Source organism: Anguilla rostrata, chromosome 6 (assembly GCF_018555375.3).
Source record: "Anguilla rostrata isolate EN2019 chromosome 6, ASM1855537v3, whole genome shotgun sequence".
Lineage (NCBI taxonomy): Eukaryota > Metazoa > Chordata > Actinopteri > Anguilliformes > Anguillidae > Anguilla > Anguilla rostrata.
The window spans coordinates 2069177-2082249 of NC_057938.1; the positions used below are offsets into that span (position 1 = coordinate 2069177).

The 13073-nt window shown below is 51.4% G+C and overlaps 1 protein-coding gene across 1 annotated transcript in view; it reads left to right on the forward strand.

Annotated features, from left to right (window-relative positions):
• LOC135258168 (voltage-dependent R-type calcium channel subunit alpha-1E-like) overlaps window positions 1–13073 on the forward strand; it is a 90813-nt gene that overhangs the window by 7881 nt on the left and 69859 nt on the right. The window contains 1 exon segment of the mRNA XM_064341463.1: window positions 4152–4602. Within this exon segment, the coding sequence (XP_064197533.1) occupies window positions 4178–4602 (425 nt within the window). The 5' untranslated portion in view covers window positions 4152–4177.

Genomic DNA, 13073 nt, shown 5'->3' on the forward strand with positions numbered 1-13073 from the left:
TCCTTCTCTGTCCTTCTGTCCAGCACAGTCTCTTGCTCTTTGCCACTCTGTCCTTCTCTCTATCACACACTCTTGCTCTCTGTCACTGTCCTTCTCTCCATCACACTCTCTTGCTCTGCCACTGTCCTTCTCTCTATCACACTCTCTTGCTCTCTGTCACTCTGTCCTCTCTCTCACTCTTCCTCTCTGTCACTTTGCCCTTCTCTCCATCACGCTGTCCTTCTCTGTTGCGTGATGTCAGACAGGCGTGCTGCGGCACTGGCTTGGGAGGCTGGGTGTTTTGGGGTTTGACCGCGGGGGGTGGGGGGGTCGGAGGTCGGTGGGGGCGGGGGGGTCCCGCGGCCGTTCCGCAGACCTGACGGAGACGCTGGGAAGTAAAGAGGGTCGGATCTTCTGAGCGCGCTCCGTCTGCCCGTTTCCGCGGGAGTCAACAGTGAGTCACGTTGCCAAGAAAGGGCAAGGCTGTGTGTGTTTGGCCTCCCAGCGCTCGGTATCAACTGTGATAATCACTCCCTCAGACGGGAAACTGCCAGCGTGGGAAGTGGCAGGAACCGGGAAATGCAGCTTCTGACAAATTAATTGGAGGAAAGAAACCGTACGGCAAACTACTGAGAGAAACCGTACAGCAAACTTCTGAGAGAAACCGTACAGCAAACTACTGCGAGAAACCATGCTGTAAACCTCTGATGGAAACCATGCAGGGTAGAGAGGCAGGGAACTGACCCCACAACCTCCTGGTGCCACAGTGGAGTGATCCAGCCTCCACGTTACGACTCAGTCATGGCAACATTTGTGGGCTTGCGTTTGGTTGAGAACACAGAGAAAGCAACTGTATTGGAACAAATCCCATGCCGATTAAAAATGTGGTTGTTGGTTATTTGCTTTAGTGTGCACCCTAATCTAAGGTGACTCAGTTTCTGTTTTGGTCACGATCAGTTTGTCACGGATAAATATTTACCAGAGCACTTCAGGTTGAGGGTCTGAGCTGCAGGCTGCCAGAGCAGGGTGCGTTAATGGCAGGTGGCGTTGCTCATGGGGCCACCGTGATGGGCCTTCCACCTGGCGGCCCATCGTTTCCTTCCCTGTGACACGCTGTTTCATGTCAGATAGCCGGGGGAGCGGGAGGGGCAGACTCCCGTGGCCTCACCCAGGAGACGAGCAGACCGACGCGGCTGACTTCCTCATTCCCTCACACCCACCCGCTTGCGGGTCCTCGCCTGATTGGCCGGATCGTGGGTGACTCACCCTGGTCCGAGCGCCTTCTCTGTGTTTCCGCGGCTCCGCGCGCTGGTCCCGCCGCCGCGCGTCTAGCCTTACACAACAGCGCGCCGCGCCTGCGTCACCAGGCCCCGGTAATCTGAACCGGTGACTCATAAACGCCCGGCCCTCCCACTGCCGCGCACGGCGCGGTGAATCAGAAGCTGTACAGCTGTGTGACACTACTGATCTGTTTCTATCATGAAACGGCCTTGGTTGTGGGCTTTCATCGCAGTGTCCTTCTGTGTCAGCTCCCTGGAGACCGTTGCTAATGAGAGATGCCCTTGCTGGTGTGCTCTCATGCAGCCAGCTGCTGCTGCGCAATGATGTTGGCTGAATAAATGTGTCTGCGTTGTACATAACTAAGCTGATGCATAATAACTCTGTGTCTGCATTGTACATAATTAAGCTAATGCATAATAACCCTGTGTCTGCGTTGTACATAATTAAGCTAATGCATAATAACTCTGTGTCTGCGTTGTACATAACTAAGCTAATGCATAATAACTCCCACAGAGGGTTAACTTCACTGAGCTATCCTCTCTTCTTTAAGAAATATGGGTGGAGCAGTGTACTTCCTGTTAGCCTCTGAATGACCTCACTTCCTGTTATGAGAGTGTTGGGGTGGGTCAAAAGATTCAGTATAGCAGGATTGAAATCTCCACAGGGCACTGCTGAGTGTAGTTTTGCCCAGGGGTGGGAGGCTTTCAGCTGGCTGGGGCGATTGCTTCATTGCGCTCCTGTAGCTGTCGCTCGCCTGCGAGTCTACCCATGAGTCTGTGTCCAGGAATGTGTGGGGTAGACGGTCATGTGACTGGTTCTGCAGGTGGATTTTCAGGAAGTGCTTCTCTGCAGTGCTGCACGGGTGTTGTGGCTTTTGTGATCTGAGCAAGCGGCCAAAACCAGACTTCGTTTTTGAAGCTCATTTCCTGGTGTTGTAGTTCCTGGTTGCTCACTAGCGCCACTACGGATGACTCCAGTATAGGTGTTTTCATATCCGGTTTCCATGTAAGTCTACGGTACAAATGCGATCAAAATACAAAGCCAATAATTTTTTCTCACAAAAACAAATAGTCATAATAGGTGTATTTTATTAGTCTTATGACTGTCCATGGGTCGATTTCATGATTTATTGCGTCATTTGGGCACAGTGCCAATATTTGTTCTGGACCAATGAGGTAAAGCTTGCGTCACTTCCGGATTACTGCGGAGGACTGAGCTACAGTAGGGGCTACAATCTGTGGTCACTGGGGTGGGAGGTGGCGTCTGTTGGCCTTGGCCACGGTCCACCTGTGCGAAGTCAGAAAATGCAGGCATCCCATTTTGTAGTGGTTTCATTATAGCGTGTGCTATTTACAGCTGCACTAGACGACCATAAAATAATCCTCCTCTGAAGTTTTGCGGTAGCCGAGTCATTTTTACTATTTCCTTTAGCCCACTTAACCAAATAATTAGTTGGCAGAGAGCGTAATCAGCTAACGCTTATTTGCTATATGTGGTAGTCCAGTAGCCTATGCTAAAACAGTTCGCAACTTCGGCTACCAAGCCATTTGACTAGCTAGCTAACCCTAACCGGCAAATATTCCATCTCTCAAACGTGTTTGGCGGCTTGTCAGTCGTGTACATTCCGTAAATGTCTACCTGGGCTATGCTGCACGAATGTGACAAAGCTAAAAGCTAGCAAGAAAATAATAATAATTAGAAATTCAATGTACATTATTTTTGTCTGTATGCAACAGGTGGAAAACTTGCTCTTCAAAGTGCGTTGTCATATTTACACGCCTGTAAATCAGTTATTAAAATACTTGGTAGATTTGTTAATCACCGCTGACAGTGTTAATTTTTATTCGGTAAAAAGTGACTTGCGAACGATCGGTCAGCTAGCGTCACCCAGCAAGTAAACACCACAAACGGCGATGGAGTAGTAGCAGTTAATGGCTCATTAACTGACTGTGGCGAAAACCTACGACGATAACTTGCTTGGTTAACAGCAGGTCTACCAGACAGTTATATGAAAATTAGCCTAGTCATATCACCAGTAGTCTACACATCTCTGATTGATTGACCATCAGTGCAGTCGATGTTCCCCTGTAGTTCATATTGCTAATGCGTGAGCTAACCACGGATAGCTTACCTAGCTCACTGGCAAGCTGATATGCTAGCTAAGCATATTCGTTTTGCTGAGAAACATAAATTGAAGTTAACTGAACATAATTGTATTATTAATGTCATACATATAACGTGATTACATGACACAGTACAGTCACGGATGGATATTAAACTCCGTAAACATCTGATCATATATTTTAAAACATAACGGCAGACAGTCAGCTAGCCTCAAGTTCGTTCTGCAATCGTTCGTTCAGGTTGATGGGCTTTTCCGCACCGGACTGTCAATCACATTGTAAAAATCACACCACCATGGTTTTGGCTCCAAATCGAGAACATGGCCGCGCCCGCCATTGAGCTTCGAAACGTGTTTTAGAGACCCACGGAGAGTCAATGGGTGACGTCACAGTAGCTTTGTCCATATTTTTTACAGTCTCTGGATCTGAGCCTCTGTGAGGAGAGTTGAATTCATGAAGGCCCCCTGTTTCACCCTCAACTGCTCACTGATCACGTGACCTTTACCCCCACTGCTCACACATCATGTGACTTACTCCCCCTGCTGATCATGTGACCTTTACCCCCCACTGCTTGCTGATCATGTGACCTTTAAGCCCCACTGCTCAGTGATGAGGTAAGCAAATCTTTCCCTCCCTCTGATCCTTGATTACATGACCTTTAACCTCCACTGTTTCCTTGTCACCTGACCTTTCCTTTCCGCTGTTCGCCTGTCATGTGACCTCAGTGAGGTGTGCTGCATCGCTCTCATCGTCTCCCCCCCCCCCCAGGGCTATGGTGAAGTGGAGGCTTCAGGATGCTGGACGTGAGCTCCTGCCTGGACACACCTTTGGACCACAATGCACTGGGAGTGCCTGAGCCGGGCGTGGTCCGGGGCGGCAGCAGCAGCGCGCTGCACCTGCTGGCCCTCCCGCCCTCCGTCACGGAGAGCAGGCGTCCCAGCCTGGCCTCGGGGGCTCAGTCCTGCCCCCTGCTGGACCCCCACACCCCCTCCGGCTCCCCCTTCTCCCGCGCCAGCAGCTTCAGCGACCTGCTCCTGCCCTGCAGCTCCGCCTCCCTGGACGGGGGCGGGTCCTCGCTGGGCCCGGACTCCGACGCCGCCGTCAGCCCCCACCTGATGATGCGTCGCCGGGGGGGGCTCATCGAGCAGCGCGACATCGTCCGGGCTCACCAGGCGCACAAGATCCAGAGCACCCCCCAGGCCCGCCGCAAGGAGTGGGAGTGAGTAATGCACGCATGGGTACGGGGTCTGTAACATACCCACGTTCTGTAACATACCCACGTTCTGTAACATACCTACAGTCTGTAACATACCCACGTTCTGTAACATACCTACAGTCTGTAACATACCTACAGTCTGTAACATGCCCACGTTCTGTAACATGCCCACGTTCTGTAACATGCCCACATTCTGTAACATGCCCACATTCTGTAACATGTTGTTCAGAATAACAGGGTGAGTTCAGCTTTGCACATTTTTTCCCCTCCATTAGGACAAAGCCTTTATTATTCTCCTCGATGTATAGCAGCCAAACGTAGCGAGCAGCCAGGCTGGATCAGTGCAGCGATGTTCACTAAAAATAAAATGCCTGGCGAGTTCTTTGACAGCACATCACATCCCTTTTGTTTCCGTGCTGGAATCGTAGCCTGAGGCTCCATTGATGAAAGAGCTGCTTAATTGCAGCGTTGAGTATTCCTTTCCTCTTCTGTCTGACTGCGCTGGTCGGGATTGGGCAGTTATTTATCCAGTCTGTTAAACCTGCCCCAGCCCGCTCTGAAGTCTGCCTGTCACTGTGCTGACGCTGCCACCAGGGGGCGCTGTTGGAAAACCTGGTGCAGATGTGGGGCTGCTGAGCCCTGAGGCAGCCGCGGGTTTGGGGTCCCGCGCAGTCTTGGTTTGGGGTCCCGCGCAGTCTTGCTTTGGGGTCCCATGCAGTCTTGGTTTGGGGTCCCGCGTCTTGGTTTGGGGTCCCGCGCAGTCTTGGTTTGGGGTTTGGGGTCCCGTGCAGTCTTGGTTTGGGGTCCCACGCAGTCTTGGTTTGGGGTCCCACGCAGTCTTGGTTTGGGGTTTGGGGTCCCGCGCAGTCTTGGTTTGGGGTCCCGCGCAGTCTTGGTTTGGGGTCCCGCGCAGTCTTGGTTTGGGGTCCCGCGCAGTCTTGGTTTGGGGTCCCGCGCAGTCTTGGTTTGGGGTCCCGCGCAGTCTTGCTTTGGGGTCCCATGCAGTCTTGGTTTGGGGTCCCGCGTCTTGGTTTGGGGTCCCGCGTCTTGGCTAGTCCTGCGTAGTAGGTCTCTACTTCTGAAGACAGTGGAGTTTTCAGCTTACATACTTATTCAAATTAAGGTAAAAACAAGTAACTAAATAATAAAATGCATCACACAGAAGCCCCTAAAATGTAGTCAATAGCAGTAGTTTGTGTCTGTGACCGTTATGCAGCTGCCTCCAAATCTGTTCTTCCCTTTTTTGCAAACAAGGAAAATGGAAGACATGCAAACTGCATTTCCTTTAGTGTGTATGAAAACGAGGAGCATTTTTAATCAGCACAAGCTGTGCAATCGATGGTATGTGATGTTTGTGTGTGTGTAATTTTGTGTGTGTAATTTTGCGTGTGTAATTTCCTGTGTGTAATTTTGCATGTTATGAGCAGTTAAGTGTCATTCTGCACCACAGGAAAATGCTGAAGTGTTTGGAAAGAGTGGGCAGGCAGTACGCCCTTCAAATAGGACCTGTAACAATTGGATTATACATATAAATATTTATACATTTAATGCCTCCGTTATACTGCTGCTGTTATGTTTATGTTCTATGATATGCTTATTTGAATTTGATTAGTTTGTGTGTTTGTAGACATCTGTCATTCCAGAGCCTGACACACGAGCCTTCAGCTCAGCTGGGGGATTTCATTCAGTTCCTAATGACCAGGGGAAAGGAGGAGAGTCGCTGCAGGTGTTATTGCAGTGGTGCGGATCGGCTGGTTGCCGCGGTATGGATCGGCTGGTTGCCGCGGTGCGGTTCGGCTGGTTGCCGGGGTGCGGTTCGGCTGGTTGCCGGGGTGCGGTTCGGCTGGTTGCCGGGGTGCGGTTCGGCTGGTTGCCGGGGTGCGGTTCGGCTGGTTGCCGGGGTGCGGTTCGGCTGGTTGCCGGGGTGCGGTTCGGCTGGTTGCCGGGGTGCGGTTCGGCTGGTTGCCGGGGTGCGGGTCAGGTGGTTGCCGCGGAGCGGATCGGCTGGTTGCCACGGTGCGGATCGGCTGGTTGCAGCGGTGCGGATCGGCTGGTTGCCGTGGTGCGGTTCGGCTGGTTGCCGGGGTGCGGGTCGGCTGGTTGCCGGGGTGCGGGTCGGCTGGTTGCCGGGGTGCGGGTCGGCTGGTTGCCGTGGTGCGGGTCGGCTGGTTGCCGGGGTGCGGGTCGGCTGGTTGCCGGGGTGCGGGTCGGCTGGTTGCCGGGGTGCGGGTCGGATTCAGGGTGGATCTGTGCGGTAACCCTCATCACAGGGAGCTCAGCGGAGTAGTGGAATTCACTCCTCTTCTTTCTTTTCTTTTTTCTCTCTTCCTTTTGCTGGACTCCTCTCTTTCTGTCCCTTCTGGTTCCCTTCAGAGAGGAAATGAGTCTCCTGTGTGCGGTCAGTGTGCCACACCCTGCTGAGACTAGGTTAAAGAACATCAGTGTTACCCCCTGGCCTCTCCAGTACGGTACACACGTGTGGAACATTCACACACACGTGTAAAATGTCACCCCTTTCGTTTTTCCAGGGCATATTTCAGAGAGAGAGGAGAGAGAGATGAGAGTGAGTGTTTTCTCTCTCTCTGTTTTGTGATTGTTGTGAAGCAGCTGATGCCAGGTGCCTTTGCTGAACTGTACACTGACAGCGTTCCAGCTGGAATCAAACCAGCAACCTTCCAATCATCCAATCCCAAGCAATGGGACTTGACCATGAGTGTGTGTGTGTGCGCGCGCCTGTGCGTGCGTGCCGCTGTGTGTGTGTGTGCGCACGCGCCTGTGTGTGTGTGTGTGTGCCAGGTAATGACTTCATCTGCGTGACTCCCGTGGGGGTGTCAGTGAAAGTGTCCGTGTGAGTGGGCGGAACCATGAGAGCTCCGCCCACCTCTGACTTTGAGTGACATCTTCACTGCTGTCCATCTGCTCCCCCCAACCCACACCTCCTCCCTCCATGAGACGGTTGTGTCGCTCGCGGATGCTCTGGTGCCAATTTACTCACCCCCCCCCCACACCCCCCGCCCTCCCCCCACGCTGCAGAGCTGAATAGCCTGAGCCTCTCACTGACACCACCTTATTATCACCACACAAACAGGGACGCAGTGAGGGTATAATAACCGCTTGCCTGGGATGCTGCTCGGGCATAAACAAACACAAACAAGCAAACGCGTCAACAGCCAATTTAGTCATCTTTTGCCCCGGAGAGGAGAGGAGAGACGTGCGTTCGGAAATGGACTGCGTTCACTACGAACACAGCTTAATGTTCAACGCACGACATCTTCCATTTCTGAATACAAACTCGTAACGATAGGCCCCTCCCATCTTCCCAGCGTCCTTTGCTGATTTGGGATGGGTTACTCCAGTTTGCACGTCCACCGAACCGCCTGCTGTGTCTGGACCACCCCCTGTCCCGCTGCGCACCCCCCTGGCAGGTGTAAGAATTTAGGTTAATGTTTCTACCTTTAAAATATATTACATGATGAGCAAGAAGCTGTTTTGTTTTCAGCAGCAGTGATGAAGCACTGTTCTCCCCCCCCCCCCCCCCCCCCAAAAAGCCTTTCATTGCAAGCAGGCTTTCCCTCCATTTTTCCCTCCATAGTTTGTGTGTGTGTGTCTCTGCTGCTCTGTGCCACCCCCTCCTGCCTGTGGGCCAATGGCTGCAGGAGGGGCGTGTCTCTCAACCGCTAACCCTGTGGGAGGGGCTAAAGTCACAGCAAACTGCACGTCCCTCCCTTCCGCTGTTGGGGACAAAGCCAAATTTGTCTGGCGGCTGCGAGTTCGCATCAGTAGTCAGCTAGCAATCCGGCTAGCGGCTCAGTGTTTTGCCTTCCGGACGGAAACCGTGCCATATGTGGTAAATATGTGCACCCACTGGGAAAATATCATGGCAAACACGTGTGACAATATTGAAATATGTAATTAATTTGCATATTTGCCCATATACTGAAGCGCTGACTATGTCTTGAATATATATATATATACGTTTTGTTTCAATGTATTCCAGTGCATCTCCTTTTCCATAAGTGTCCTGAGGCTTGTCCTGGCGGTAGGCCCAGCCTAGGCTCGTGCTGAGTGCCTGTGGCCGTCTGGTTATGTCACATTGGCCAGAAGCTGGCTGTGACAGTGGGGTTAAACTCTGCTGACAGGAGGGGACGGTTACCTCAGGGACATGGAGGGACATGGAGGGACATGGAGGGATGGTTACCTCAGGGACATGGAGGGACATGGAGGGACATGGAGGGATGGTTACCTCAGGGACATGGAGGGACATGGAGGGACATGGAGGGATGGTTACCTCAGGGACATGGAGGGACATGGAGGGATGGTTACCTCAGGGACATGGAGGGACATGGAGGGATGGTTACCTCAGGGACATGGAGGGACATGGAGGGACATGGAGGGATGGTTACCTCAGGGACATGGAGGGACATGGAGGGATGGTTACCTCAGGGACATGGGGGAACCATGGAGGGGATGGTTCCTCAGGACATGTGAGGGACAATGGCAGTGACATGGAGGTGCGAGTTACCTCAGTGTACATGGAGGGCATGTGCAGGGGACTGGAGTGGTGGTTACCCAGGGACATGGCAAGGGACAATGGATTGATGGTTACCTCTAGGGACATGGAGGGACAATGGAGGATCCATGGTTACCTAGGCGCATGGAGGGACAGTGGTGTGGAGTGGTGTACCCAGGGCACATGGAGCGGACTGGAGGGATGGTTACCTCAGGGACATGGAGGGACATGGAGGGACGGATGTGACCAGCTCCTCAGTGTTTTCCTCCCTGTGACCAGATCCGGTTTCACCCAGTGAGACGGTACCTGTGCCGCCTTTGAATATATTCAGATGAAACGGGTAGCCGTTTCAGACAGGGCAGGAATCCTGTGGCATTAGACACTAGGTGTGCTGTATATGTCCACTAGAGGGCAGCATAGCACAGTTTAAACTCTGATCGGTGGATCGCTGTGCTCTCTGATATAAATGTGTCATTGTGCCCCTCACAGAATAACTGAAATTTGGGGGTCGTCACCGTCCTTTGAGGGGTCCGACTCAAAGCCCTCGATAAAATAGCTGTGAGGTTTTGTACAGGGCTTTTTTTTTTGCCAAATAATGTGTAGAACAAATGGTGAGTGTCATAAGCAATTTAATAGAGGCAAAATATGCACTGCGGATGCGCAGAATCTCCAGTCCATAGGAGATGCACTGGGGATGTGACCAGAATCTCAGTCCATGGAAGATGCACTCAGTGATGCGTGACTTGCTCCTTATATAGATGCACGGGTAGCGTTCAGCGCAGAATCCCAGTCTCTGAGTGCACTGAGGGGATGCGCAGAACTCGTCGGTGGTGCTGTGGTCGCTGAATCTGCCAGTCCTAAGAATAACTGAGGGTCGCGCCAGGGGGACTCAAGCCCATAGTGGAGTTGCACTGGGCCTTTGCAAGAAACTCAGTCCAATATGAGGAAATGCACTGCGGATGCGCAGAATCTCCAGTCCATAGGAGATGCACTGGGGATCGCAGAATCTCCAGTCTAAGGAGATGCACTGCGGATGCGCAGAATCTCCAGTCCATAGGAGATGCACTGGGGATGCGCAGAATCTCCAGTCCATAAGAGATGCACTGCAGATGCGCAGAATCTCCAGTCCATAGGAGATGCACTGGGGATGCGCAGAATCTCCAGTCCATAGGAGATGCACTGCGGATGCGCAGAATCTCCAGTCCATAGGAGATGCACTGGGGATGCGCAGAATCTCCAGTCCATAGGAGATGCACTGGGGATGCGCAGAATCTCCAGTCCATAGGAGATGCACTGGGGATGCGCAGCAATACTGGGGTCTAATCGTTGTCTGTCGCTAGCGCCAGGTATGGGCAGATGAGCCCCAGTTTTGTATTTGATATGACGGGCTGGGGTGACGCAGTGTACATACAACAGAGGCGGTGAGTTTTATTTGCCGCTGAAGTTGGAATTTAATGGAATGTAATTTCATGCTCAGAAAGTGGCCTAATCATCGTCATCTCAGCCTGCTATTTGTTATTTATTTTTCATGAGTCATTTTTACCACCCAAATTCAAACAGAGCTGTACAGAGTCACAGTAGCTCTCTGTTTATTAATGAAGTAAACATGATGACATACAGCATAATGTATTACAGTTTTCCTTAATTAGTTAACATTTTTTAATTTTATTTTTATTTATGCTTTATGTTATCAGGTCAGTCTCGTTGAGATTTAAAATCTCTTTTGTCAGAGCGACTTGGCTAAGAAAAGCAGCATGTACAGTTTCAGACAATGACCTCATAAAACATCAAAATATCACAGCAGCGGCCCTGCGATGGACCGGAGAACTGTCCAGGGTGTACTCCAGCCTCTCACCCAATGCATGCTGGGATAGGCTCCAGCACCTTCCGCGAACCTGACCAAGAATAAGCGGGTAAATATGATGGATGGATAGATGGATGGATGGATGGATATTACAATAGCAAAAGCTTATTAAAAATCATTTTAAAGTATTGCTTGAAACACTTGTTAAACACCAGATTTAAATATTAAGGAGTATAGAAAAAATTTGAATTATGACATAAATATAATTGCCTACCGACTAAAAGGCTTGACGTCCACCCATTTGATTTAATTCAGTGTGACCTGCCTGTAATGCCATTCAGGTGACCTCCTCAATGCCATTCATTGCCTGCCTTAATGCCATGCAGGTGACCTCTTAATGCGCATTAATTGTGATCTGCCCAATCGCCATTCAGTGTGACCTGTCTCTATGCCACAGTGTCTGCTCTAATGCATTTCAGTTGTGACCTGCCTCTAGCCGATTACAAGGGGTACCTGCCTCTAATGCCATTGTGCACTACCCAATGCCATTCATTGACTGTCTAATGCCATCAGTGGACCTAAACCTAATGCCATTTAGCTGACAGGCCTCTGCTTCTTGCCAGCCTGAAGGAGCAGAGAATTTAACAGATTTAAATTTTTAAAAAATTTTTTAGCCCAACTCAGTACGGGCCTTGGATACTGTACTGTATGCCAGACAGTGTCTTCTAACATCAATGATTTTATTGCATTTTAACTCACCAGCCCCAATTATGGATCCAAACAAAATTTACCCACTGTCTGCACAGGTAAGTCTATACCTCACTTGTCCTTCATGGAGGAGAGTCTATACCTCACACCTGTCCCTAATGGAGGAGCCTTTACCTCACACCTGTCCCTAATGGAGGAAAGTCTTTACCTCACACCTGTCCCTAATGGAGGAGCCTTTACCTCACACCTGTCCCTAATGGAGGAAAGTCTTTACCTCACACCTGTCCCTAATGGAGGAGAGTCTTTACCTCACATCTGTCCTGTGTGGAGGAGAGTCTTCACCTCACACCTGTCCCTAATGAAGGAGAGTCTTTACCTCACACCTGTCCTGCATGGAGGGAGTCTTTACCTCACACCTCTCCTGTGTGGAGGAGAGTCTTTACCTCACGCCTGTCCCTAATTAAGGAGAGTCTTTACCTCACACCTGTCCCTAATGGAGGAGAGTCTTTACCTCACATCTGTCCTGTGTGGAAGAGAGTCTTTAGATCACGCCTGTCTCGAATGGAGAGTCTTTACCTCACACCTGTCGTGCATAGAGGGGAGTCTTTACCTCACACCTGTCCTGCGTGGAGGAGAGTCTTTAGCTCACACCTGCCCTGTGTGGAGGGGAGCCTTAACTGCAGAAGTGGTGCTGCTCTTTTGGCTGTCTGTGTGGTTATGATAAACGGTGCTAATTAAGGCAATTCTCACTTCCTCATGTTCCCCTGCTGAGAGCTCAGTGAGCTGTGATGCTGCCCCAGTGCGTGGGCTGGCTCCCTGCATGCAGGGTTCGCCCTGGACCGGTCCAGGTGAGGTCCGCACCGTCTGACTGTGGTCCAGGTGAGGTCCGCACCGTCTGACTGCGGTCCAGGTGAGGTCAGCACTGTGTGACTGTGGTCCAGGTGAGGTCAGCACTGTTTGACTTTGGTCCAGGTGAGGTCAGCACTGTTTGACTGCGGTCCAGGTGAGGTCAGCACCATCTGATTGTGGTCCAGGTGAGGTCAGCACTGTTTGACTGTACGCCATCTTCTGAACTAATGCATGAATGGGTGGAATGTGGGGTGAATCGCTGGAGCCTGTGACCTCACTGTGACCTCACTTCCTGTTGTGCTCATTCCGGTTGGCCGTGCACTCTGACGGCTGTTGGGGCGTCTCGGGTTGACCTCGGCGGTGGGGGTTGGGGGGGCTGCGTTTGCGAGGGGCCGTGATTAATATCTGTGCTTATATAAGCGCCAGCGAGCGTGATGGACAGACCAGCCGAGCTGTGTGAATGAGGGGATTCTGTTGCTAGGTTACCAAGCGAAGGAAAAACGCTAAAAACCACTCCAATCAGAGCTGTAACAATTACATAAATGTGTTTGGTTCCCCCCAACCCCCACACCCCCCCCTCACCCCCCCCCCCCTTCTGATAAG